Source organism: Aythya fuligula, chromosome 3 (assembly GCF_009819795.1).
Source record: "Aythya fuligula isolate bAytFul2 chromosome 3, bAytFul2.pri, whole genome shotgun sequence".
Classification (NCBI taxonomy): Eukaryota; Metazoa; Chordata; class Aves; order Anseriformes; family Anatidae; genus Aythya; species Aythya fuligula.
In genome coordinates, this window is record NC_045561.1 from 84,712,634 (window position 1) to 84,737,025 (window position 24,392).

General features: G+C 41.5%; 2 protein-coding genes across 2 annotated transcripts; one reads left to right on the forward strand and one right to left on the reverse strand.

Annotated features, from left to right (window-relative positions):
- Positions 1 to 3,561: 3,561 nt before the first annotated feature.
- On the forward strand, positions 3,562 to 12,927 carry LOC116487963 (F-box only protein 21-like). Its single transcript, XM_032185220.1, has 7 exons — positions 3,562 to 3,647; positions 4,790 to 4,960; positions 6,105 to 6,194; positions 7,651 to 7,721; positions 8,488 to 8,651; positions 10,526 to 10,636; positions 12,270 to 12,927. Exons 2-7 carry the CDS (start codon positions 4,833 to 4,835, stop codon positions 12,363 to 12,365), a joined length of 660 nt encoding a protein of 219 aa, XP_032041111.1. The 5' UTR covers positions 3,562 to 3,647; positions 4,790 to 4,832; the 3' UTR covers positions 12,366 to 12,927.
- A 56-nt stretch (positions 12,928 to 12,983) lies between these two features.
- On the reverse strand, positions 12,984 to 24,179 carry IRAK1BP1 (interleukin 1 receptor associated kinase 1 binding protein 1). The gene is made up of 4 exons (XM_032185836.1): positions 23,931 to 24,179; positions 18,143 to 18,208; positions 14,285 to 14,415; positions 12,984 to 13,254 (listed from the first exon to the last, which is right to left on the reverse strand). Exons 1-4 carry the CDS (start codon positions 24,177 to 24,179, stop codon positions 12,984 to 12,986), a joined length of 717 nt encoding a protein of 238 aa, XP_032041727.1.
- Positions 24,180 to 24,392: the final 213 nt, after the last annotated feature.

A 24,392-nucleotide genomic window follows, 5' to 3' on the forward strand; every position in this document is an offset into this window, starting at 1 on the left:
GAACGTTGTTAGGCTGCTCAGTCAGTATCATGGTTAAATCTATAAATCTTGGCCAGCAATTAGAATGGTAAACTGCAGTCAGCAGAGAAGTGAGACCACAGGGACTGTAAATGCAATAGTGGTTTGGCTTCCAGTGCCCTTAAAATGCTAAGGCTGGTATTGCTGTCACTCAGTTACAAATTTGGTTGATTTTTATTCTATTTTTTTTTTGACCTGCTTGCTATCATGGCAAATTGTTCTCATTTTGTTTTCCCCAGTCTTTCTATTGTCTACATAAAAGAAACCTACAAAACAGCACCTGCTCTTCATGGCAGTACAGGATGCATTTTGTTCCCAGGCTGGAAAAAAAAAATAAAAAAATGAGAGGGAGAAAGTATCTTCTCATTTTTGAAAAGGTACATATCCAATCCAGGACTAGAAAAGGGTTGACTTTAGTGACCTTAGCTGCAAATCCTCAGCAAATATGCTCAGAATACATAAAGACTTGATGCTGAGAGAAAGAGAAAGAAAAAAAAAAAAGAGTTCAGTGCTGCTTCACCACATTATGTACCATTCACACAAAAAAGTGTGGATGTAGATTGCTTTCCAACCACCTGACACCCCACTGATGCTTACAAGTCACAGGCTTTTTTTTTTTTTTTTTTTTACCAGAAGACAATAAAACACAATTCAGCCCATTACATGAGGTGATGCGCCTATTCCTTAAAAGGAAAAGCATGTAAGTATATATATAACAATATATTTATATTAGAAGCCTTGCTCTTTACCTGCTGGGCAGACCCTCATTGCCCAGGTCACTGTGGAGAACAGTGGTGTGAGCTGAGAAATGCTGAAGGATTGTAAAATACTCCTTTTTGAATAACTTCCTTGGTAGTTCGCTGATAACTTAAACCTTTTTCATGTCATTGCTATACAGAGAAACTTTGCCACTGCACTGATAACCTTTCTACCACCAGGGAGGAATGTGCTGTCCTGCAGGAAATTGTCTCTCTTCAAGTAACAGGAAAAGTATCACCTCAACCTCTCTATCACTTCTTCCTCAAAGAGTTGCTACCTTCCCATCCAGCTTGCCCATTTAAATGCTAAAATAGTTATTCATGGCAGTCTGAGCACCAAACATACACTTGGAGAAAGAGGCTTTCCAAGAAAAAAAAAAAAAAAAAAAAAAAAAAAAAAAGATTCTGGAAGGGCTGGAAGGAAAGTGGGACTCCTAGAAGAAATATACTTTTTTAATTTTTCCTATTTGCATAGGTCCTAAACTCACTCTTGTTACTGCAGTGGCAAGTTGGGGAATAAATGTACTTTTTCTCTTTTGTTGAGTTGGCCATGCTCTGGAATACAGTCATGATAAGTTACTCCTAAATACCTTCAGAAAAGTTAATGTTGTGTTCCCCCTATAATGAAATTTTAATTGGGTGGAAGAATGATAGCTAAATTATCCAACTGAAGCTATTTACACTATATTTTATCTGTAAAGAAACAACTCAATTAATTATGTTTTAAAAACATTTTTCTTATGTTAAATTAGTATTTCTAATCTGGGTCATTACTCAGATGAGTTTTTACCTGGGCAGACCTGCCACGTTGCACAGGCTTAAATCTATCAGCAAACAAAAACCTGCAGCTGACGCTTAGTTCCCAAATAATCTATTTTCCAACAATGCTGTCTTGAAATTGCTATTGTAATTTTTGCCAACCCCTCATCATCTTTGTATGAATTTAGAGTTGACAAATGCAAGCAGACCCCACAGCAAGGAAGGTCTCTGAGGAGACTCTGAGGCTGTGGAAGAAGGGAAGAACATCAAGCAAGGGAGAAGAGAAAAAAGCAGGGCCAAATCCTGACATGTTTTTCCTCAGCTTCCTGCATAGCCAAGGCACAGGAATTCAAAGCACTTTCTGCACTAGAAAGATGGATTATCCTTGTTTGACTGCATGCCCCAGGATGCTGAATGTAAGCCTCTGGATATTATGTTTGTTTTTCTAAATTATCTTTCATGGGCTCCAGGCTCAAATCCATAGTCCAAGAAAACTCACTTCAGCCCAAGCAACAAGTCAAACTGTTCCAGCCAGCAATGCACTCTATTTATAAGATAATGCCACTCCTCTGCTCTGTCCAGCACAGCATGGGAGACCCTATATGACTTTCCTGTATCTACAGAAGAGGCATAACGACTCTAGTTAGCTGTCTAACATATTTTGTATTGGGCTGGTAGTTATAGTATACACATTGCTGATTTTATACACAAGGGAAAGCAAGAGGTAGTTCATGTTACTCACTGAAGAGACAATGAGAAGTAAGGTACATTATTGAACTAGGTGTGGCATGATAACCTTTTTTATTTTTTTCATGGTACTGCATGTTATAGAGACATCTTCAGCAAACAAGAATAGATGAACATTTATTTCCTCTCCCCAGTAAGACTTCACATTTGCTGCTGCCGAATTCTCCCATTGTCTGTAACTTCCCTGTTGCTCTAATCTCCCTGGGGTCATTTGCAGTTTGAGTCTGTCCTCCTCTGTTGGCTCCCGTTCTGATTTCGGTGTCATCAACAAATTTGACCGCTGTTGAATTTGCACCAAAGAAATCCCTGACAAAGAAGAGACTCGCTCAGAGGCTTCGACCCCTGGTGCAGCCGTCCTGGGCCCAGGGGGAGGCTGTGTTTGAAGTCTGACACGCGCACTGTCGAAACCGCGCCGCAGACTTTTGTTTCGTTACACATTCATCCATCTGCCACAAAGCCCAGCCCGTGGACCACCACGAAGTGCTCTCTGAACCACCAGGAGGGTGGTCTGAGACGCGCTGTGGTGCTGTGTTAAAAGTTTATGTTAAAACCGTGATGCTTTTTGCATAAAACTCATACTAGGGGACTTTCTTCTGGCTTCTATTCATAGCAGGGTACACCGGCTGTTTTCTCTTTCCTGGAAAAAAAGCTGTTTAAATGAATGCTCAGGGGAGTAGTGCATATTTATTTAAAACTAAGCTGCAAAAATAGAACGGAACTTTTTTGTCCTTTCTTTATATTCCTCTTAAAAAGGGTAAGAGCGTACAGTCTGCTGAGGTGTTGGTCTTGTTGTGTTTTTATTAAAGAAGGAATCGTGGCCCGAGCAACTCCGTGAGGTGCTGGGAGCTGAGGAGACCCCCTCAGCCTGCAGCCCAGCATCAGAACAGGGTGGCTGTACCTTTGGGTTTCTTCCCCTGTCAGAACCCACAAAATTCCCCCCAATGTTTTGTGGAAGCAGTGTTTTGTGGAAACGATGCTTTGTGGGAGACTCTGGACAGCTTTTCCACGCTTTAAAGTACCATAATCCACCCAACATGAAGCGCGGGATTTCAGCGCTTCGTTTACATCCGGTAGGGCTCAGAGCAAGACGCCTATCTGTCGAATTAAGAACGTTTAAGACCATTTTTATTGATGTACATCGCTTCCTAAGGCGCGACGGCGGGCTGCCTCCCCTCAGCCGCACAAGATGTCCGCCGGCCCCAACGGCCGCCACCTGCCGCGAGGGCGGCGCCGCCGCCGCTGAGGGGGAGCCCCGCGGCCCGCCCCGCTGCGGGATCGGCCCCTCACCGGGCTGAGGTCGGCACCGGCACTGACACCGGCACCGGCACCGCCGAGGGCAGCGGGGAGCTCCGCCGACACCGCCGGGTGAGCGGGGACGGAGCCGCCTGGCACGGGAGAGGGTGGCCGGGAGGGAAGGGGGGGAGCGGGGCACCTGCTGCAGCGCCCCGCCGGCTGCCCGAGGATCCGCCCCGGGGCCAGGCTTCGTTATTTTCCCCATAGGTTCTAAAGGAGGGAATGTCGAGGAGAAAAACGCGATTTCTGCTAGCTGTCTGTCGTGGTGTGTGTGTTTTTGTATTCCTTATGGTATTCCTTAGGTGTCCTTCAGCGTAATTTTGTGATCTTGACTGTTTTCTAGGCAGTTTTCATAAATCTAACTTCCCCCAGGCACCTGCACGGCGTATGTTACAGTAACCTGCATTATTTTGTAACTGAAGTAAGTTTGATAGCAAAAGCTAGAAGCAACTTGAACAATTTGTGTTTTTGCTTGCAAGCTGAATGCTCTGCTAGGGAGCAGGAGATACAATTCGCTTCTGCTGGAAGCGAATAAAAGAGGATGCAGAGGGCTCATGATGTAGGTGGTGTTTGGAAGGTCGCAGTAAGCCTGTACGGTCTGTGAATGCGTGTGTAAGAGGCACAGATCTGAGCAGTCCGGACTCTGATGTGAAGAACTTTCATAGATACAAAAGGACAGAAAATGCTCTCCTCGTCTGAAGGTAATTGTCTTAGTTTGGTGGGCAAGGGGAGAAGAGTCACGAGTATCTTCCTGCATTGGCAAGGTGCGGCAGGTGCCACTGGAGTGAAGGGTGATGTCGGGTGTGTTCCTGCTCTAGCGATGTGACTGTGGCACACAGTTGTTGTCCAGGTACAACGCCGTGCACGCTTCTGATCTGAAAGAAAAATCCCTCGGTTCTGTAATATGTAATATGTAATTCTGTAATATGCATTACTCACTGTAACGAAGCAGACTTTTCTGAGGCCATCAATCTGATGTGTCAGACGTGTTTAATACACTGAATTAGTCAATGTTAGTCTTTTTTTAGTTTCTATAAATGTAGTGAGACCTAATTTAGGAATGCTCTGGATGTAACTGCAATGTGTGTGGACAGCCTGTATATTATCTTGTGAAGCAACAAAAGCAATCTGAAGGAAACTTTTAAGTACACACAGCCAGCAAAGCTGGCTGCTGCATTTTGCCTTTTTTTTTTTTTTTTTTCCCTCTTTTTCAGATTAGAGAGAAGGGAAGAGTCTTTGAAGAAGCTTCCTGTCGGAATGCCTCACATCAATGCAGCTGCGGCTCTGCAGTTCTGCATGCTGCTGTCCGCGCTTCCTGCACAGTATTTCCTATCCCAGTGGTACGGAACAGACTCCGCTCAGCGCATCCAGATAACTGAAAGGTTGTAAGTCTGTCCTTCCCTACTGTATTCATCTATAAGAGTTCTCATTCTCATCCCCAATACACTTTGTCCTGGTGAGTGGGAATGCATTGCCCATTCCTGCATGAAAACAACATTCAAATCATACCTCAGACATTTTTGTGGCTTAACGTGACTGTATTTAGTAGTTTAAAGAGGTCCTTCAGCATTTGAATAACAACCATTGTTTTCTTCCCGTAAAAATCTGTGTATAATCTGCGAGACTGCATGGCTGTGTCTTAACCTCTTCTGCTTTTGGACATTCCAATATATGTGACTATTGATTAAAACCCTTTAAAATGGGAGAAATTAAATGTTTTATTAGTAAGACTATTTCAAACTTTCCATTACCTTCTGACACTTATATTGTATATGAATTAGGAATTTATGTACTGACAGGGTCCCATGTGTCTGTTCTAAATGTAAAGTGAAGAACAGTGCATCAGGTCCAAGGATTTAATAGTGGTAACGACTGGCAAATGTTAGCATCTTGAAGATGTACCATGGAAAGAGAGTTGTGTATGACTTAGAGTTTTAATATGGTCTGTGTAGTGCCTTCGTTGTGTGGTTCATCTGTAGAACTCAAATCCATGAAGTAATGAGAGCAAAAGATTAAGCTGGATTAAAAAGGAACAAAGTTTGTCTTTGTGGGCGAGGACCCAGATTTAAAACACTTTCAGGGTTTCATGGCATGAGTCAACTACTAACCATTTAGATTTATGCAGAATTTGCTTTGCTGTTTTTGAATAGTCCTTTGATTATGTGCACAACTTTTGAAATGTTTTGTGCTCAGTATCCTCAAGTAACAGTTGAAACAGCAGAATCTGATGCAATTTGGCAACTCCTGTGGTCTGACTACAGGAAAAAAAAGCAACTTTGTCATGACAAATGGCATTTTCCAAAATTCACGTATGGTTTACTGGTACAAGTGATGATTGAAAGGACATTCATTTGCAGTGTAAGTAGTAATCTTTAGGGAGAACTTGTTCCTGGCCACTGACTTCTTTTTCCTGTTTGCTACAGAAGTGAAACCTTAAAGTTCAAATATTAAAAAAGGAAAATAAGTATATATTAAAAAAACACGATAGAAAGTTTTCAAACGACATGGTGATTGTTTTTACTGCTGAAGGCTAATTGCCTGTGGGAGCAGCTTTACCAAGTCCTACCTGAGTGTGGATGCGTGGGCAGATCGGTTAAAGCTGTGGCTGTTGAAGACAAGGTAGGATGTTGCATTCTGTCTGCTTTTAAGCCTATCTTTCAAACATGGTCTATTTTTAAACAGGAAGGCATGCTGCACGGGTGAAATAAGTAACGAAGGGGAAATGCTTCTCATTTTCCTATTGAGACTGATTTGGGACTTTCTACCAGTTTAAGAAAAGCTTTTGTTTGTATTCTACACAAACATGCAATTGGAGCTCCATGTGAAACTAAACATAAATCCTGGCAGTAATTCTGTATGTGTTATCCTCTACTTTAAATTCATCTGCTTGTGCAATCTGATTGTCTGTAGGATTAACCACGTTACTGGTTATAAGCTGTGATACGTTTACAGGATCAGATCCTACAACATGGGATGGATATCTTATGCTGTATACGGTGGTTGTAGAAAACGTAGATGGGAAATCTGTGGGTTTAGGATGGAGGGAAAATGTGATTATTGGATAAATGACAGTGGGTTGGTCTGGAAGAAGTAAGGTTGTATCCATTTGCATATGTACCCGGTTAGTTTTAAGATGACTTGTTCAGGGAGGTTAAAAGAGGTTGTTTGTGAGATTTAATTCTTGTGCAGTAGAAATACTCCAAAGGTTTTACCTTGTCTGAACCTTCAAAGGTCCTTTATTATTGATTCATGTTCAATGACCAGGGGTGTCAAGGAGTACCTCTGAACTGCAGAAATTTCAGAATTACTTTTGCCCCCAGGAAAGCCTAGGAGATGTACAAAAGGCAACAGAAACTGTGCTTTTCTCAGGTTCACCACAAATTGCTTTGCAACTTTGCAGGAAGCTTCAGGCATGTGTAGAGATAAAGCCTCTAAACACCAAAAGATCCTTTGATTATTTGTACATTGTTGGAGCAGCTTACATCTTCTGAATATCTTATATTACTATAAAGAATTGGTTATCCTAAAACAACAACAAAACCACCAAAAAAACACACAACACTGAGTTCCCCACCTGTGAAATTCAGGTGAAATTCAGCCTACTGCAGAGGAAGACACTTTTACTGTAGCCTTAAGCTGGGACTCATGGCCAAGCACCTTGTCCGTACTACAGTTAACCAATCTTTAAAGATTTCAAAGTAGAATTTACAGAAGAGACTGAAGAATCTCTCTCAGAAGTCAGAATAGTATCAAGCTCACCTATATAAAGTAAATGGCTTTTCCTTGACATAAAATCATAATGCAGCTGTGGAGCTACATATCCAAAGAAGCTATATATATACTCTTTTCTCCTGTTGGAACAAGCTTCTTTGTCTTGTATGTTCCCTAGAAGTGGTGTTAATGTAAAACTCTCATTCTGTTTGGGCTTCTAGTTGTGAAGAATTTTGCATCAAAGGCTTTGCACTATTCCTCTATTCAGACAAAAGCTTAAAGTAATAACCTGAAGGCTGATTATCCTAAAACTCACTTGCAAAAGAATGTGTTGGAATGCTGGGTTATTAATTTTACATTTTAGGAACTGGTACTTCGGAGAAAAGAAAATTAAAAGTGCCAACACTGAAGCAGAAAACCATTCCTATTTTGCAGGTATCAAAGTCTTTGCAATCCTTTTTGTGTTTTGCTGGTGGCATTGCGTTCTAAGGTCTTTCTGTAGGGTATTTCTACACTTGTCTTGCAGATGTTAGTCATTTTCCTCCTGTCTGATCGTATTCAGTAGGCAAAACAGGACACATCAAATCTGAAGTCTTCCCGCCCTGTGTTGTGTAAGGGTATCAGTGTGATGCACTATGTGTATCTGTCTGTTTCGTGGAGCAGATCTGAGTGTGCCTGTTTTGTACTGGTGTATGGAGCAACAATGGTATAGCTTTCACTTGATTCAAATGAATGATTTAGAACAACTTCATAAAAGGAAAAAGAAACCATTGATTAGTCTGCTCCTACAAAAAAAATCCCTGCAGTCAGACTGAATAGAAAAATTCCATGACCCAAACTAGAAAAAAATATGGCAAAATTAGTTATTGTGTGTAGCACTGTGAAATATTGAATATAGAGGTGCAGTTAAACAGCAATTGCCAATACATACACGTGTTTATGCTTTCTGTTAAGACCCATACGTGATATCAAAGGCACACAAGTAGAAAAATACCTTCCTTAGTGGATGCTGGTTTGTCAAAAATTGTAGTGATATTCTGGGGGGAAAAGAAACAAAGTACATGTTTCCTTGTTTACTTTGCCTATTAATCTAACTGTCATTTCTCTTCTGGTAGAAACCAGAAGAATGTGAGTGTCTGTTTAAATGTTTAAAATGCTTGATAAAACATTTCTTTACAAGTCTCTTTCTCTGTTAAATTAGAATCAACTCAGGTTCGCAGCCCAAAGCCTGAGTCCATCCAGTTCAGTGTGGGCCAGGTGATAGTTCACAAAAGACTTGGTTACTCGGGAGTCATTGTTGGATGGGATGTAAAAGCTAAAGCTCCAGAAGAATGGCTACAACACAAATATCCTCCAGCAAAACAGGTTTGACTGTATTAAACTCTTATTTTATCAATACATGCACACAATAACGCTGTTAAAAAATCTCTAACGCTGCTATGGACTTCCTGCTAGCCTAATAGGGAATACTTAATACCCCGATCACCTGTGCAGCTGAGAGAAAGCTCTGCTTCTTCTGCACTGTTGTCACAGGAGAGCTTTGGTTTTGCAGCTTGGATTGGTTAAACTTTACTGGTCAGGGTTGTTCTGGATGTCTCTCGAATTAAAATTACTTTTAATACACAGTGTTGCATTTAAAGCAGCAGTGTCAACCTTTAACAGAACAAATTTCTCATGGTGTATTACTAAAATTGAAAAGCTTTTAAATATCTGATCTGATCTTCCAGCGTAGGCACAATTGGTAACATCTTCACTGCACCTAAGAAATGCAAGTAAGCCTCTGTGTTTAATCAATTTCCGAGAGAGAAAGCTATGTTTTGGGGCATCTGGACAGTTGGAATATAAATCTACTTAACAATGTGTTTTTGCTTGGATTCTTAGAGCTTTTGAAATTCTCTAGCCAAAGTCCTTGTTGCATTTGGAAATCAGATGCTAAATCTTTGTTGACAGTGCTGGGCTGCTAATACAGTGCTACATACCCTGTGGGTTGGCCGCTGACATGCTGCTTAAGTGGCCGGAAGGCACTAATCAGTAAGCCAAAGAGGACTGAAAATTAGAAAAAATGAGAAGCTCTGCCTGTAGATGAGAATCCGTGTTCAGCTGGGAGCAGACGTTCAGTACTGTTGGGTGCATTTTGCCCCTTCCCGACTGCAATTTCATCCATCTGCTACTCATCTTTGGCTTCAAAAACACCTGCGGCCTTGCTTTTTCCCCTCTTTTTTTCTCCTCTCAGTGGCATTGTCACCAACTGCACACCTATGCATTCCCCATCAGGCGTTCTCAATCCTTTTATGTATCTTATATAATTGGGAAAACATTAAAAGATCTTGTGTTCATCTTTATGGTTTTAAGTTCACTATTGATACTGTGGTTGAAGTGTATTTTTTTTAATTAAACTTGCCTTTGTTTTTCTACGTTTTGTGCATCAGCTATGCAAAATGTCCTCTGACCTTTGAGAGGCAACTGCTAAGCTTGGTCATTACAACCCCCCCGGCGTTATTAGCCAGGCTTTCAGCCCAGCCTTTCTCTGCCTTGCAGTTCATCAGCACATTGCTGAGCAGAGGCCACTGCCTGTCACGTTGATCAATACTAACGGCTGCACAAACTCCATTTATCTGCCCGTATTCATCCATCACTTTTTCGTGTTTAGATTGTGGGTTACTTTTGATGGGAATATTTATGGGCAGCAGTCAGCACAGTGGGACCCTGGCCTGTGACTGGGGTTTATAGGCAATACAAAAATAATCATAAGCTACACTGCTTTCTTGGCGGGAGGACTTTTAGATATATGTGGAAGTTGCCTTAGCTTTATTCAGGACTGGGATCGAGGCTGTAAGAGGTGGTGTTATGCTCTGAATTTGCTCCTTTCTCTCTGGCATCACCACTTGTGAAGGTAGAAGGGGGACTAACAAACTGTTGTGGGACCTATATACAAAAAGCAGGGATAGTCTAAGTCATATTTCTTGCAAGATATACAAACAAAAAGGTCACTTAATAAATATCTTGGCTCTTAAAATCAAAAAAGGTTTGAGAAGAAGAACGTCACATATTGCATTGTTGATGGTTTTATACTTATTTTTCCAAACTGGCGTTGGCAAGATCATAAAAATAAACCTGCTGTATGTATACATTGAGAGGTTTTAGGCCCTGTAAGTCTAGTGAGAGTTAACTGATTATATAATGTAATCTTTAGTCATCAGCTCCTCTCGAGGCTATTTATTTTCCTTCTATTTTTACAGGATATAAGAGATACTCCTCACTATCGAATTCTAATTAACAAAGCAAATGGATTTGGCAAATCTACCACTTACATTCCTGAGGAAGAGATAACGATTATTATGGGATTAGAGGTAGTATTTATTTTTATTCCGTTGCAACTTGCTTGTTATCCTCTGTGTTTAAAAGTTGGCTGACCTTTGGCTTAATGGATACTATTTATTTTACAAAGGTAGTGAAACTAATAGAGGAAGCAGACGCACAAACTATAGCTGTACTTTCAAATATATGTTTTTAGAAGGTGATAAATGACTCAAACCATGTGCTGTCTACTTAAAAGTATCCAACTGCCTAATTTTTTCTTTGTCTTTAAGTCCTTTAGCATTTTTGGCTTCTGTTACATACAGGCTGTTGCAGACATGGACTTTTGTTTTAGGATTTCACTGACCAATCAAAGTTGGGCAACTCCTTTCATCCCTTTCGACTGGATCTAGCAAAACACACTGCTTTCACAATACCACCCTGAAAAATCTGCGTTTCAAAAAGCTTTTGCTCAGTTGCTGCCCGGACTGAATAATGTCTCCCTTCTTTAACTGCAAAAACTGCCTAAAATTCTGGTTTGTGTATCATGGTCTCAGTTGCCTTTGATTTCTAGCTTACACAAGGTGCACCTGATTCTTCAACTAGTCAGAGGCTCTGATCCAGAAGACAGCCTTCCTTAAAATGTTTCTGCTCTAGCCAGTGACTGTAACATAAAATGTGCTAACGGGCCAGAACAAAGGAGTAGGAAATATGCTAGCCCAGATACATGACATAAGGATTTAAAATTGGGTTCTGAGCCCTCGGACTCATGTCTAAAAAATGCACCTTTTATTATGTCAGTCAGTTGCCTACCTTTGGTGACCTTTACAGTCCACGGGGAGACACAAATACCTCACCACAAACATTTACCTTGTGAAAGCCAGCCTTTAAGTTATCAGATGGCTTTATTGACCCACAGGGGAAGCTTACTCTTCCCACAGACGGTTAGGGCGACTGATGGTAACAAGCTCACAAATTTAGAGAGTTGAAAACTGTCTAGGTGAGATTAATTACAGATGATGAGTCATGCCTACACCTCACTTTCAAAAAGGTCTGCGGATTGCCTTCCCACAGCCTTTCCTCCAGCCTAATAGACACTGATTTCCTAAAGAGTTGAGGATGACAAAATGTTTCACCTTGCTCTAACCAGTTCCCAGTTCTAACCTACTCACTTTAGGCTTTCTGGATCATAACAAAGCTCACAACTCAGGTTGCCCTTTGTGGAGATGGATCTTCAATTTAGACACCATCATACAGAAGCCCATCAACTCGGTGTGTCTTCACAATTTCCTTGACTACTTTAGTGTTCCTGCTGCCTACTTAGTTGGATTAGATACCTGATCCAGCTGAAAAAAATAACAAGAAGCTGTACCAGCAACAAAGGAGTGGAAACTACTTCAATAAGAAACAGCGCTGAGGTTAAAACATCAACCCTGGTATAGATCTAGCCAGTAACATCTCAGGAGACGTGTTCAATGCATACAGGGCACTGACAGTCTGAGAAAGCCACTGTTCTTATGCCATAAGCTACAGTAAAGTGTGGAAAACCCCACTGAAAGTGTATCTATGTACAAAATGCATTTAAAGTAATCATGAGTCTTCAAGAAGTTAACTCTAGTAACTTAAATCGTTAAAGTATCAGTTTGTATTCATTGCTAATTCGACTCGAAATGTGATTTTTCTCAGGTGCACCACCCTGATATGAAGGCCTATTTCAGCGGATATGATGGCTCAAAATACATTATGCAGCCGTGGTTGAAAAAAATCTATCCTCATGACTGAAATGTTCAGCTATTTGTACATATGATGTGCATCTGGACAACATGGTTCCTTTTTAAACTTGAGCAAACAGACACCAGGATAAAGCTAATGTATATTTTTTTCCTATGATGAAATAAAATGTTCCTAAGCAAGTTTTATGTTGAAGGATTCATTTCGTTAGAAGTGGACAAATGGCATGTTCAGTTTACCATCATTAAGTGAGCTGGGGGGTGGGGAGCAGAATAAATGAAACAGTTAAATACTGTATCTGCAGAACTAATTATCTTAATTTTAGAGGCGAGAGCTAAGTAAAGGCCAGCTGGAATTTAAATATTTCTAGTGAGAGCTACAGTAAAGTATTCCTGCAGTAGTTTGACTATTCTCTTTATAAAAAGCATGCATTGTGCTGTTTTCAAATGACCCGTGCAATGGAAGAGTTTTGAGTGACATAAAACTATTAAATGTCATTTCTTGCACCTGGATAGGCAAATTAAGAAACTTTCTATTTTTGCTCAGTACTTAAACAATGTTCTTAATATCCTGTCTTAACTATACTTGCTATCGTAAGAATAAAAATCAATAAAGGAAAACAAAAAAATGAAGAAAGTATAAAAATTTATTAAGAAAAGTTGTAAGGTTTTAGAGCAACTTCTTTCTTCTGTTTTCCTTTCCCTTTATCTCAAACACAGCAAACACTCTACAAGAAGCATAAGCAGTAGCATTCAGGATTCTTTCCTGCAGAGTCAGTGAATCTGGGGCGTTAGGTTGCTGACTGTCTGTGTGGCCTCCCCATTCTTTTGTTTCTTCTTCTCTTATTAATAAAGGTTTTCCCAGTGACTGGCCAAGCAGCCGACATACTTCTTGGGCTTTCTGCCGCGTGTTTCCAACAGCAGCGACGCACACTTGACGGCTGAGAGGCAGAGAATGCAGCACAACAACAAGCAGGGTCAACTTGCATAAATATTCAAGCCAAACATTTTTTTTTCCCCTGTGTTTCAGTTCTTATAACTGCATGGGGTAAGGAGCATCACCTTTACCCACCTTCTGGGTGGTAGATTGAAAGTTTGAGGGGAAACAGGAGAAATCGTGAGCGTCCTCATCAGCTGTAATCGGGCATTTCAAACACCTGTCTGCTGCAGGCACCGGTGGCGTGTGGTGCAGAGCAAGCGTCCAAGCCCTGCTCCAAACATCTGGGTGCCCAGCTGTAAGCCAAACCTGCACCCCCTTGAACTCACTGGCCTCATTTCCAGACTCCTGTGTTGACACTTTGGGATCCACTTCTGACATCTCCAGAAACGTTACCTGCAGTGAGCTGAGCTCCCTCCTTAGCCCAGGCATGTTTCTTTAAAGGGGCAAACCCCAAACCAAGATTAAACTTCCCGCTGGTTCTCCCACCCTCTCCAACATCAGCAGGATATGCAAAAAATCAAATAGTTGGTAAACACCTAAAATTTTAAGACCACGAGCATCAAGGTAGCATATTTTGGTGCTGAGCAAGCGCCATCCATGGCTCACTTCAGAGCATGTCAGTAGCTAAAAGTAATGGGAATTGGCAAGGGTACTTAGAATTATCAACATCTGGTAACGCATTTGTACCTCCATGAATAAATTCAAATTAAATCTACATGTGCTGATGTAACCAAAGTCAAATTATGTTGACCTAATATTCACAGCAGATTATACTTCCAATGGAAATCAGTGAGAAAATATTTATTACAGTCTGCTTCTGCACAGGGGCACTGCAGAAAGAACAAGATGCCTCTTCCTAGGCTGAACAGCATTAATTTCTAAGTTATATTTAGAACAAATGCTGAGATCTGAACATAAATTTTAATAGGTATGAAGGAAACTATTTGCTCCCATTACAAACAGTATAAATTATGTATTCATATTAAATGGTATCTGAGGCTGTAAAATCTGTGGCATAAGAGAAAACTTACCGAAGGGCGTCTATGGCTTCTGGAGTGTGGTAGAAATGAGGTGGACTGATGGTAACAGAAGTCCCTAGTTTTTCAGTAAGTAAATTGCAAACATTCTGCATTTTTCCAAAATCACTGAATATAATAGAGACCTGGAATGAACACAGACATCAGACAAGTACATTTCTTTTTTAAACTCTTCTCCTACACCTGTAATTAAATCAATGTAAAGACAGATTTGTACAAACTAACCAAACACACTAGTCCTGTATATAATACATTTATTGAGTCAGACACTTTTATATAGCCCTACAAACTATCAGTTGTTTTCCAACAGAAAGAAGCTCATGAAATGGTTTAAAATTGAGGATTAAGAAAATTCTCTTTGTGAGGAAGTCTGGCATTCCTGGTATGTAGACAATTTGAAGAACGAACGCGTACTGTGTGTGACACATCCTCAGATGCATCTTAGCTCTTCCCTTTTAAATTTAAACTTAGATTACCAGATGTTAATTATGCAGAAGCCCAAGCAAAATGATGTGGAAAACATCGGGCAGGAAGGAAAATTACATTTTAATTCCACGCATTAGGTTCAAGAAACCTGACCTACGAGACCAAAAGAAGCCTAGCCCAGTCCCATCCCACTTGTTCAAAGCCCTGTGCTGGGTGAACAGATTCACCCCAGTGCCTGCAGAGAACTGGTCACTTCAGTCTAGGATGAAAAACAATTTAAACGTGCAGCCTTCTGTACCTTTGGCATGAAGAAGCATTACACACAGATGATACAGCAGGAATTTGGGTGTTTTCCCAACAAAGCAGGCATCACTATCAGCCCAGGATCCAGAGCCCTACAGCCTTCCTGGCAGGGAAGCACCAGCCAGGTGGCAGCTTTCCAGGCAGGAGCAAGCCCTTCTCTGTGGCACAGCACCCTTTTAAGCAGTCAAGTAGTCATGCCCAGCTGCTAGAGTGTTCAGGAAGCAGAAATCCCAGTTCCCAAACTCTTTTTTAAGAGTCTTCATCTTCACCTTGCCATACATCACCAAGCCGGGGTCACCATCTCCTGTCCTGGACTCTTTCACTTCTTTTTGCACAGAAATAAAGCTGCAAGGGGTTACTGCTTCCTCTGAATTACACACCCCTCACCTGTAACTTGGCAGCTGGATCACTTTCTGGAAGGTGCGGTGCCAATCTGAACTAAGACCAAAGATGAGACTAAACCTGGATTTCTTTCTTCAGTGAGAGCTCTTGCCGTATATAAAACCCATACAGCCTCTCATGCTGCTTTGCAAGAAAACTCCTGATTGTGTTTTGTGGAAAGCTGACTGCACGCTGTCACTGTGAGGATCATCACAGCATCTGCCAGATGGCTGCCAGTGTTTATAAGATCAGTTCCCTCAAGGGGATGAAACAGAGGACTGGTCAAACAAAATAATGGTGGGTCTTAAGCAAGAGGGAAACTGCTCAGACTGGGGCAGCTCTGGGCATTCAGGAACTTTATGGGTAAAATACCAGCATGGGATCAGGTGTCCTCGGTGCAGAAAACAACTGAGTAACACTTGTGAATTTTGTTTCCCCCACCCTGTGGGGGGAAACCTATGTGAAATCTATGTTTTCACATAGATTACTTAGAGCTAGATCCAATAAAATAAATTCCACTTTTTTTTTTTTTTTTTTTTTTTTTTTTTACAGAGGATACCTGAGCATTAATATGCAAAGCAGTATTTCAGTGTCTTCAATAAAATTATGATTAAGGTTAAAAACTGTGAAAAAAATAATACGAGGAATGCAAAACCGTTATGGCCACATTGTAAGGTTTGGATAAGGCTGTAAAGGACAAGAAGTTGTGTTTTACAAAAAGGCAAGTGTGTTAAGATATGCACAAGAACAAACTAATCATCCCATGAGATCATCATGCAACAAATGAACTGTTACGGTTAAGATACTACAGAGCTTTGTGATCCCCTACAAAACTTCATTCTTCTGCATATTTTCCTTTGTTAAAGCATGAATTAGAATTTATCTTCTTACAGTTGAAAGTACGCCTTGAATTCTTAATTACACCTTAAAATAGCTATTTGTCTGGGAATTTCTTAAGTCTTCTAAAAACTGTTAGACAAATGGGAAAAAGAGTGTACAGAATGAAATAATGCAGGACCTCTGTGATTTGATACGTAACACAAATGCAATGGCAAACTCCTTAGTACAGAAGCCAGTGTAAGTTAATTTAAAATTCATTTGTATTGCTAAAGTCGTCCCATACATTGAACTTCACTGGTTTATGAAGCTGCACTAACAAAACTAGTGCTCACATAAGGGGGGAGTCTAGGTGAAACTAACCTCTGCATGAAGCGCTACCAGACTGCTACTTAAGCAGACCACAGCCACAGTACTGCGGCCAGAATTTCAAGTTCAGAATCACAGAATCACAGAATTTCTAGGTTGGAAGAGACCTCAAGATCATCGAGTCCAACCTCTGACCTAACAGAACTTCTGAACGACAATTACAGCCGGTCCAAACTGCCCACTGGTGTAAAGTTGGCCCATGTCATTTGCTTTCCACTTACTTACAATCTTTGTTGTATAAAAACTGATGGCAGAAGCAGGCTGACGATTGGATTAGTTACTGCATAAGGCTGAAGCTGTAGGCCTAAGCTTGTTTGTAGCCTAAATAACAACTGCATATAGTTGTATTAATTAAGTACAGCTTATCTAAAAGACTTGATAATTGAAGCTCTCATGATAGTAGGTGTCTAAATTATGAAGTTAAAGCCACTCAGCAGACGACACTGATGATATCATTTAAGTATCTGAGGACTCATTTTAAAATCTAATTTTGTTCTCCAAATTCTCATTTATTTGTATATTTATCACTGTTATTTAGATGACAATATACCTTAAAACAAACACGCAAATTAAAGAGGCTGAACTCTGATTTAGGGGACTGTAAACAGTAACTCTATAATACTGCTAGAGTTTTACTGCAGACTTTTATAGGAATCTTCATAAGAATCACTGAAGTTGCTGGGTAGTGACTGAAGTGATTAAATCTGGAAAGATTCATTGATTGAAAACATGCTATTTCCCTTAATGAATATTTTCAGTGCATTTACTTCTTGCTATAATACAGATGTGCAAAAATAAACTCCCCTGAGCTGATTCTGAAGTAATGGAATTATTCTAATAACATTTAACTTTCACTCAGCACTTTTAACCTACAGAATTCAAAGTGAATTACCTAGGAAACAATTAGCTTTGCTTTACTTGCAGCAAGCTGATGGCAGAGTAATGTAGGATAGACCAAAGTCCAGGTGCTGTTCAACTGTGGCTTAAGCAGATATAGCTTAGGGCTGCCATGCCACGGTTGTTCCCCGTCCACTCTTGTCCTCTGCCTTTCACTGTCTCCAGTTCGCGGAGCTAAAATAATGGAAAAAATTATCATTTTTTTTCCAGATTAGTTTTAATTGGAGCAGCTTTCCAAAGCTGCCTATTACCTCATCACCTACATACAAATTCTTTCAAAAAAGCAGAGGGCAGGGACATCTAGGGGTTGAGGAGAGAGCAGAACCATAGGTTTGCTTACACCACCACAGGATGACAACCTTGGAGTCCCAGAACAAAAGAGTCCCTCCTGCGGCATTGTAGAGTCACAGCACACATTCATCTGACAAGAAAATAATCCTTTCCATGCTATAGGAGCAGAAAACAAGCTCTGCACACAACTGAAGACTGCAATTGAATTCTGCTTTAAATTGCAGTCCTTCAGTAGCTTCTTTGGACTATGCTGCCTTTACTGCAGAGAATGTCTAGCTACAAGGAAAGAGTCTGCAAATTTTCCTTGGTTCTTGCTACATTTTTTGTTTTCTTGGGTTGAATACATACCTCTGCTTCCATTTGGTAGGTGTTCTCTAGTCTACTAAAATCCTCTGTTACAGTCATATTTTCTTCCTAAAACAAAATACAAGAATATAATCTTAAAAGACAGAAATGAAGGGTCTGTTGGAAATGTACGTACACTGTGTTCTGTAAAAGTTGAACTGTTTTGGCTTATTGCTTATAACTTAGCAACACAAGTTTGGAATTTTCCATGCAAATCTCGTCAGTTAAGGCTGGATATTAAAGATTTCTTGACATCACTTAAAGTAAATTATACAGTAGCTCTATACGGCAATTTTGCTGCTATTCACTTGAAGAGAAGAATTAGTTCTTAAAAGCAACTGCGAGCTAGAGGCTCTGTGTATCCATGTGTAGCTGTCAATTCACCTGGTACTAAACCCAAGACATTTCAGTCGTTTTCATGATCTAAACAATGATTAATCAATGGTTATTCAGCAGGAAGGAAACCCTTAAAAGAGGTTATTCCACTTTGACCCTTCTGCGTTAATACCAGCTATATTTTCAGTGTAAGGTCTGTACAGAGCACTAGCAGAAACTTTAAGATTTACAAGTAAGATACGGAACAACTCTGGCTACCTCTGAACATTTGGCCAGCTTGCTAGCAGCCGAACATTTCTTTCACCCCTGCCCTCTTTGGTAAAGAGTTTGGATAAATAGGTTATTGTAAAATTACTACACCATAACAGAAAGCACAGTTTACAGTTTAATTGTAAGTATGAGTTTGCATTTTTTAGTCATGAGCTGTAGAGAAGCGGATACCAAGCCTTCCAAATTACTAAAAAAGTTTTACTTACTAAATGTATTTGCATAGGAACATAATATTTGCTTTCAGTGTTGACACATTTCAAAGGATGCTTTGTGTCAGAATATTTTCTACAGAGGACTCCAATCTTCAAGTTTATTGTGTAGAATGCATATTTTTTTAGAAATGACATTAATCACAAGAAGCATTTTCCTTCTAAAATATCACATGGAAATCAGACCTATAATTATCATCGCACAGTGCCTACAAGAAGCTTTTGGGTTTTTTGAAAAATAAAAAACGAGTTTTCGATTTTATGATTGACAAATAATGCTCAAATACAAGAAAACATCCTTATTTTTGGAAAATCTCTCCTAGCAAAGGCAAGGACCACGTGGAGTTAGTCCCTAAAAGCCATATTTCCCCTTTTTACAGTCATAGGTTCAAGGTACTTGGGAAGCATGGTTGGCTGTGGTTTGTTAGAGAAACATGGAGCAAACCACACTTTTTATAATAATTATCAGGATTTTTTTCTCTTTTTTTCCCCCTAGAGATACATATACATGTCTTATAAGAATAATCCCACATAAAACCCCTATTCACAGAAATAACAATACTGTAATAAAACTTGAGAGTAACCACAGAAAAGGTGCATTTTTTTCCCATGTCCCCATTCCTTAATCCCTTTAAAAATATTATTTTTCCTCCGAACAAGTCAGTCTTCTTCTAACCCTTTTGTTTGCATCTTTTTCTGTTTGTTTTTGCGCTTCGCCTGCTTGCTGTATATTTAAGGGCAGTGCCATCGTGTGGTTCTAGGCACTACTGCAAAACCGATGCAGTTGGGAGTGAAAAACCACCTTGTGCCATCCACCAGGCAATTTCCCTCGTTGCTAATTTGTATCCCCCCAAGATTTGACAGTAGCTGTATGTGTTCCTGAAGATAAAGGGAAGACCTAATTGCTGAAGTCATAATGATGTGGCCTCTTCTGATGCATCTTCCGCCAGGTGCTTTGTTCCTTTTCAGGAGCCTGTTCCATCTTCAGACAAGGACACGGAGAAGACAAGGAGGTGACGGCAGAATTTTAAATTGAAATCAGGGCTTTGACTACATCAAAAGCAAAAGGCTTTATTTCCCCCTACTGCTTATGCCTGCTGTTTATATTTTGGCTCAGGAACTGTTCATTTGACAGCAATAACCACAGGAAAAAAAGTAGTTTTCATTGTGCCTTAAGAAAAACTACACTTCCAGTGTGTCAGGTGTCCTGGACTTCTGGAATAGTTTTCTCAATTTTCTAAATCTGTGGGCCAAGAGACACAGGATACAAAATAAATGAATATAACATTATTTTTATATGATAATTACCCCTAGAAGCCATTGAATGATTCTTAACAGAATCACATCTGTATGCTGCCTATATAGTGTATTTTCTGATCCAGCAGTGATATAAACTATCACTGTTGCAGGTGAAAAAATGAGAAGACAGGCAACATCCCATTGAGCTTAGAGTATCAAGTCTAGAACTGTTCCTCACCTTGTTTTGCCTCGTGTCAACACACCAAAGTCCTTATATAGACCTTCCTCCTGCCTATCTGCTACTTCGGGACACTTGCTTCGTCACAGAACTGTTGTGTCCACCCTCACCACACCATCACTGTTGTAGGAACGACTACTGCTTTCCCCAGAAGAGAACAGGAAAAAACCTAAATAGATATTCAGCGAAAGCACGCTTCAAGGAGACAGCTATGTAACAGTACAGTATGCGAAAAAACCTATCTGAAGGTAAAATTACGTGCTCTGTTCCTAACTACTGAGTTAACAAAATTACGAGTCCTTCTTACAAGACCAGCCTCAATAAGCAAAAATGTCCATGGATTGGAAATGCACACTAGCACACAGTTGTAATGAGCTATACTGGTATGTGTAGCTGTTGCTTAAAACTCTGGAGACACCTGGAAATGTCTCTTAAAATTTACTTGTATGTTTGCAAAGATGCATCTAATGTAACTCTAGACTCAAAAATAATACCCAAAAGAGATTGAAATAACCAAAAGAGCTGGCTTCTTCCACCTGAATATACATTTTTTTTTCTCTTAGTATTAAAGAACCATTTAATGAGAGATGTGATGTATGAGAGACTGCCTGTAACAGCCCATCCATCAGAGTGTCTCTGCAAGGCTACCCCAGCATTTCAGGACAGGAAACCCTGACAGTCAGCACGCATCACACACTCCGGGTGGCGGGTCTGTTCCCCAGCCTCTCAGCCCTTCACGCTGTGCCTTCCCCTTGGCATTACACAGACAGAATGACACCTACGGTGAGGCAGTTTCTGGTGCTTTACGTCTGCTCAAAAAATAACAGGCGCATAGGTGACAGTTATTTTAAGAAAGGTAAAAGGCAAGTTTGTACTCAGCAAATGTCAGGATACTTCAGAGATATGTCTTAAACTATGTGGAAGGTGATGTCTTATGCAGGTCTTTCTGCATTTCTTAATCAAGGATGCATTGAAATTGGAAAAAAAAACTTAACTGGGTGAGCAAAGCTTCAAATCCTTTTTTCCACTGACTGCATGGATGCGCATCCACAGCTGTGACTCCTGAGTAACAGGTTCCAAATACAGAGAACAGTGCATGTATATCCAAGGACACAGCCCAGTGCTGACAGAGCCTGCTGGATACAGTTTGTGAACTGTTTTTTCTCCTTAAGTAACACCCCCTCTCTAATTCCTCAGCTAACCTGTACAATCACTGCTATTTTTAAACAAGATGGCCAATGACAATTTTTGGATACAGTGATTAAAGAAAACAAATGTCATCTCCACACCACCCCCCGGATAAATAACAAGCTGTAAATATAAATCAGTTTGCTTCTAGAGAAGGAAGAAAAAAAATGCTGCTTTTGAACAGCTGGGCTCAGTAAGAGATTGGTTTCCCCATTGATTGCTTTGAGGGCTGCAGGGAAAGTACAGATTCTGTGCTCTAAGAGCAGTAGATACTTAGAGCACTCTATAAATAAATGCTACTATGTGCAACTACTTCTGATTAAAAACCTGTGTAAATATATATGGAAATTAGGAGCAGCCCCCGGCATCCTGACAAGCTGCTAATGCAAACTCCTGCTGCTGCAGAGGTTACGCACTCCTGATCCCACAGGCTTCCTACAGCAGCAGCATGAACGGCTAAGGAAATGGTCCTACAGGTTAATTAAAAAATAAATATATGGTCCAACCTGCTGATTTCTAAAGGGGCCGTAGACAGCCTTGCAAGAACTAGAACCATATGGAGATTGCAAAGAGAGATGAATTTTACAGTGGTCTAGAAAGGCATTAGCTACAAGCGGTGTTAGGGAATGCAGTTAGGAGCAAACTGCCAGCAGTGAGATCTGTTAGTCAGGAGAAAAGCCAGAGGGCAAACGAAAGCTCCAGCACTAGTGGTTTACAATTGGATGGAAAAAAAGCACTAAAAATTACAGCATAGGGAACTACTCTGGAAAAAAAACACACCACCTTGTTGTTCCCCAGAGCTAACACATCGCTAACACTGAGAAGCCAAGAACTTAAGCAGCATTTCACAGCCTCTCCGGCCTGCAGACAGAACACGTCCAGTCTCCAATATGTGCTGTGTCTGGAACAGCGAGAGAGGGCTGTGAAACTATTAAAAGCTTCATTTCATTATAAAAGAAACTATGAGTTTCATTTCATTATAAAAGAAACTACAAACAGCCCACTGAATGCTCTGCTCTCACAGCACAAAAGCAGTCCACTTTCTATCTATGTTACACCACCGTTTACATGTCCCCATTACATTTCTCTCTGACTATACCCAAATATCACCACACTTGTCCTGATCACACTTCATTTTGCACTTATTTTTTCCAGCCTGCGTGTGCACAACACCTCAAAAGCACACTCACTGACTTAACAGCCCGTTTACTCCTTTTGTGTGTCACCTGCCATGAAGTCCAATGCTCCCCGCAATTCCATTTCAGCCAGGCTCATGTCAAAACCCAAAGTCAGTTCTTCAGGTTTCTTGTAGGGTGGGCAGCTGCAGCTATCTTTTCTCACCTTTCTGCAGTTTGAAGTGCTATTTAATTGCATCCAGGATGAAAATACCCCGTGACCTAATAGTTTATCACAGTGGTGGGTACAAAGCTTATCGTTTCTGTCTACTAATAAATGTGAATGAATGATAAGTCGCCTTGTCTTCCTCTGAAAATCCACGACTAAGCTCCCACCAACTCACGATGCAAACTGAAGGCTCTCAGCCTGTATCCCCCCAAAAAAACGCACCATTTCTGACCAAGCAAGTTACTCTGATGGTGAATGAATCCTCCTCCCAGTTGTCATCAGTGTGAGGAGGGATCCTGTGATGTGACAGACACCCCACAGCCACGTGTAGGGAAAAACACAGGTGACAGCTCTGGTCCACAGCAGCCTCAGTGCCTCCTCGCCATCTAGACCCATGGCTACAACGTGACCCTTCCTGAAACAGCGGGGCTAGGGGGTCTTTCCCATCGCCTTCCTTCTTCCTGACCCACTCTTACTTCGTATTTACAGATACTGAATTTCACTGTAACGTCATGCACTATCACAAAATAGTTTTTTTTGGTGACAAATCTGCAATACTTTTATTACCATATTGAATAATTTGGGAGTAAACTGTCATCTCCCTTTTCCTCAGCTCATCTGTGAACGCACGGAAACGGCACAGACTTCCTGGGGGCCTTCGGGAGTAAGAAACTTTCAAACCCAGCCACTTATCCCACCAAAGATAGGGTTTGCTGCGTTTTTTAGGAGTCCAAACCCACCCAACTCACCCCACCACAGGTCTGGTTTGTTCCGTTTTGTTTTGAGGCGCCCAAACCCAGCCACCTCCCCACGGCAGCCCTGCTTTGCCACGTTTTATTTTTAAGAGCCCTGAGTGCGGAACCCTCCAAAACCCCTTCACAAAATCCCAAAGACAGCACTGCCGGGGGGACACCCACCCCCACGGCACCTTCCCAGCGCCGTGCCCGCCCCCCCCTCAGCCCCTCACCGGCACGCCGCGGTGCCGGGCGCTGTGCGCGATGTACTCCAGCCGGCGGGACACACTGCTCCGCGCCGCCCCGGCCGCCCCCTTCCTGCTGCCCAGCCGCACCGACACCCGGGCCCGGTCGGGGCCGGCGCTCAGCTCCGCGCTGCCGCTCACATGCAGCTCCCGGCCGGCCGCCGCCGCCACCGGGGACGGCACCGAGGCCGGGGCGAGCTCCATGCTGCGGGCGGGGAGCGGCGCGGGCAGCGCCATGGCGGCGGAGCCCGCCCGGCTCCATGGTAACCGCTGCAGCGCTGCACGCTGGGAAGGAGGCTCCGCCATGTCGCGACTCTCGCGACCCCCCTCGCCTTGCCAGGCAGGAGGGTCACAAACCAGCCCCAGCTTGGTGCTGCCCTTCCTCACACCTCACACACCAGCCCTTTCTCCGCAGTGAGGTCTTGTAGCACATGTGTTGGCTCTGCTCAT

Excerpts from the sequence above, each read along its gene's own strand:
- LOC116487963 (XM_032185220.1), top strand. The coding sequence starts at position 4,833 with ATGCCTCACATCAATGCAGCTGCGGCTCTGCAGTTCTGCATGCTGCTG. Across the intron at positions 4,961-6,104 it reads ATCCAGATAACTGAAAGGTT|GCTAATTGCCTGTGGGAGCA; the intron begins GTAAGTCTGTCC and ends TTACTGCTGAAG. Across the intron at positions 7,722-8,487 it reads AAACCATTCCTATTTTGCAG|AATCAACTCAGGTTCGCAGC; the intron begins GTATCAAAGTCT and ends CTGTTAAATTAG.
- IRAK1BP1 (XM_032185836.1), bottom strand. The coding sequence starts at position 24,179 with ATGGCGCTGCCCGCGCCGCTCCCCGCCCGCAGCATGGAGCTCGCCCCG. Across the intron at positions 14,416-18,142 it reads CCTACCAAATGGAAGCAGAG|GTCTCTATTATATTCAGTGA; the intron begins GTATGTATTCAA and ends TGTTCATTCCAG. Across the intron at positions 13,255-14,284 it reads GAAGCCATAGACGCCCTTCG|CCGTCAAGTGTGCGTCGCTG; the intron begins GTAAGTTTTCTC and ends TCTGCCTCTCAG.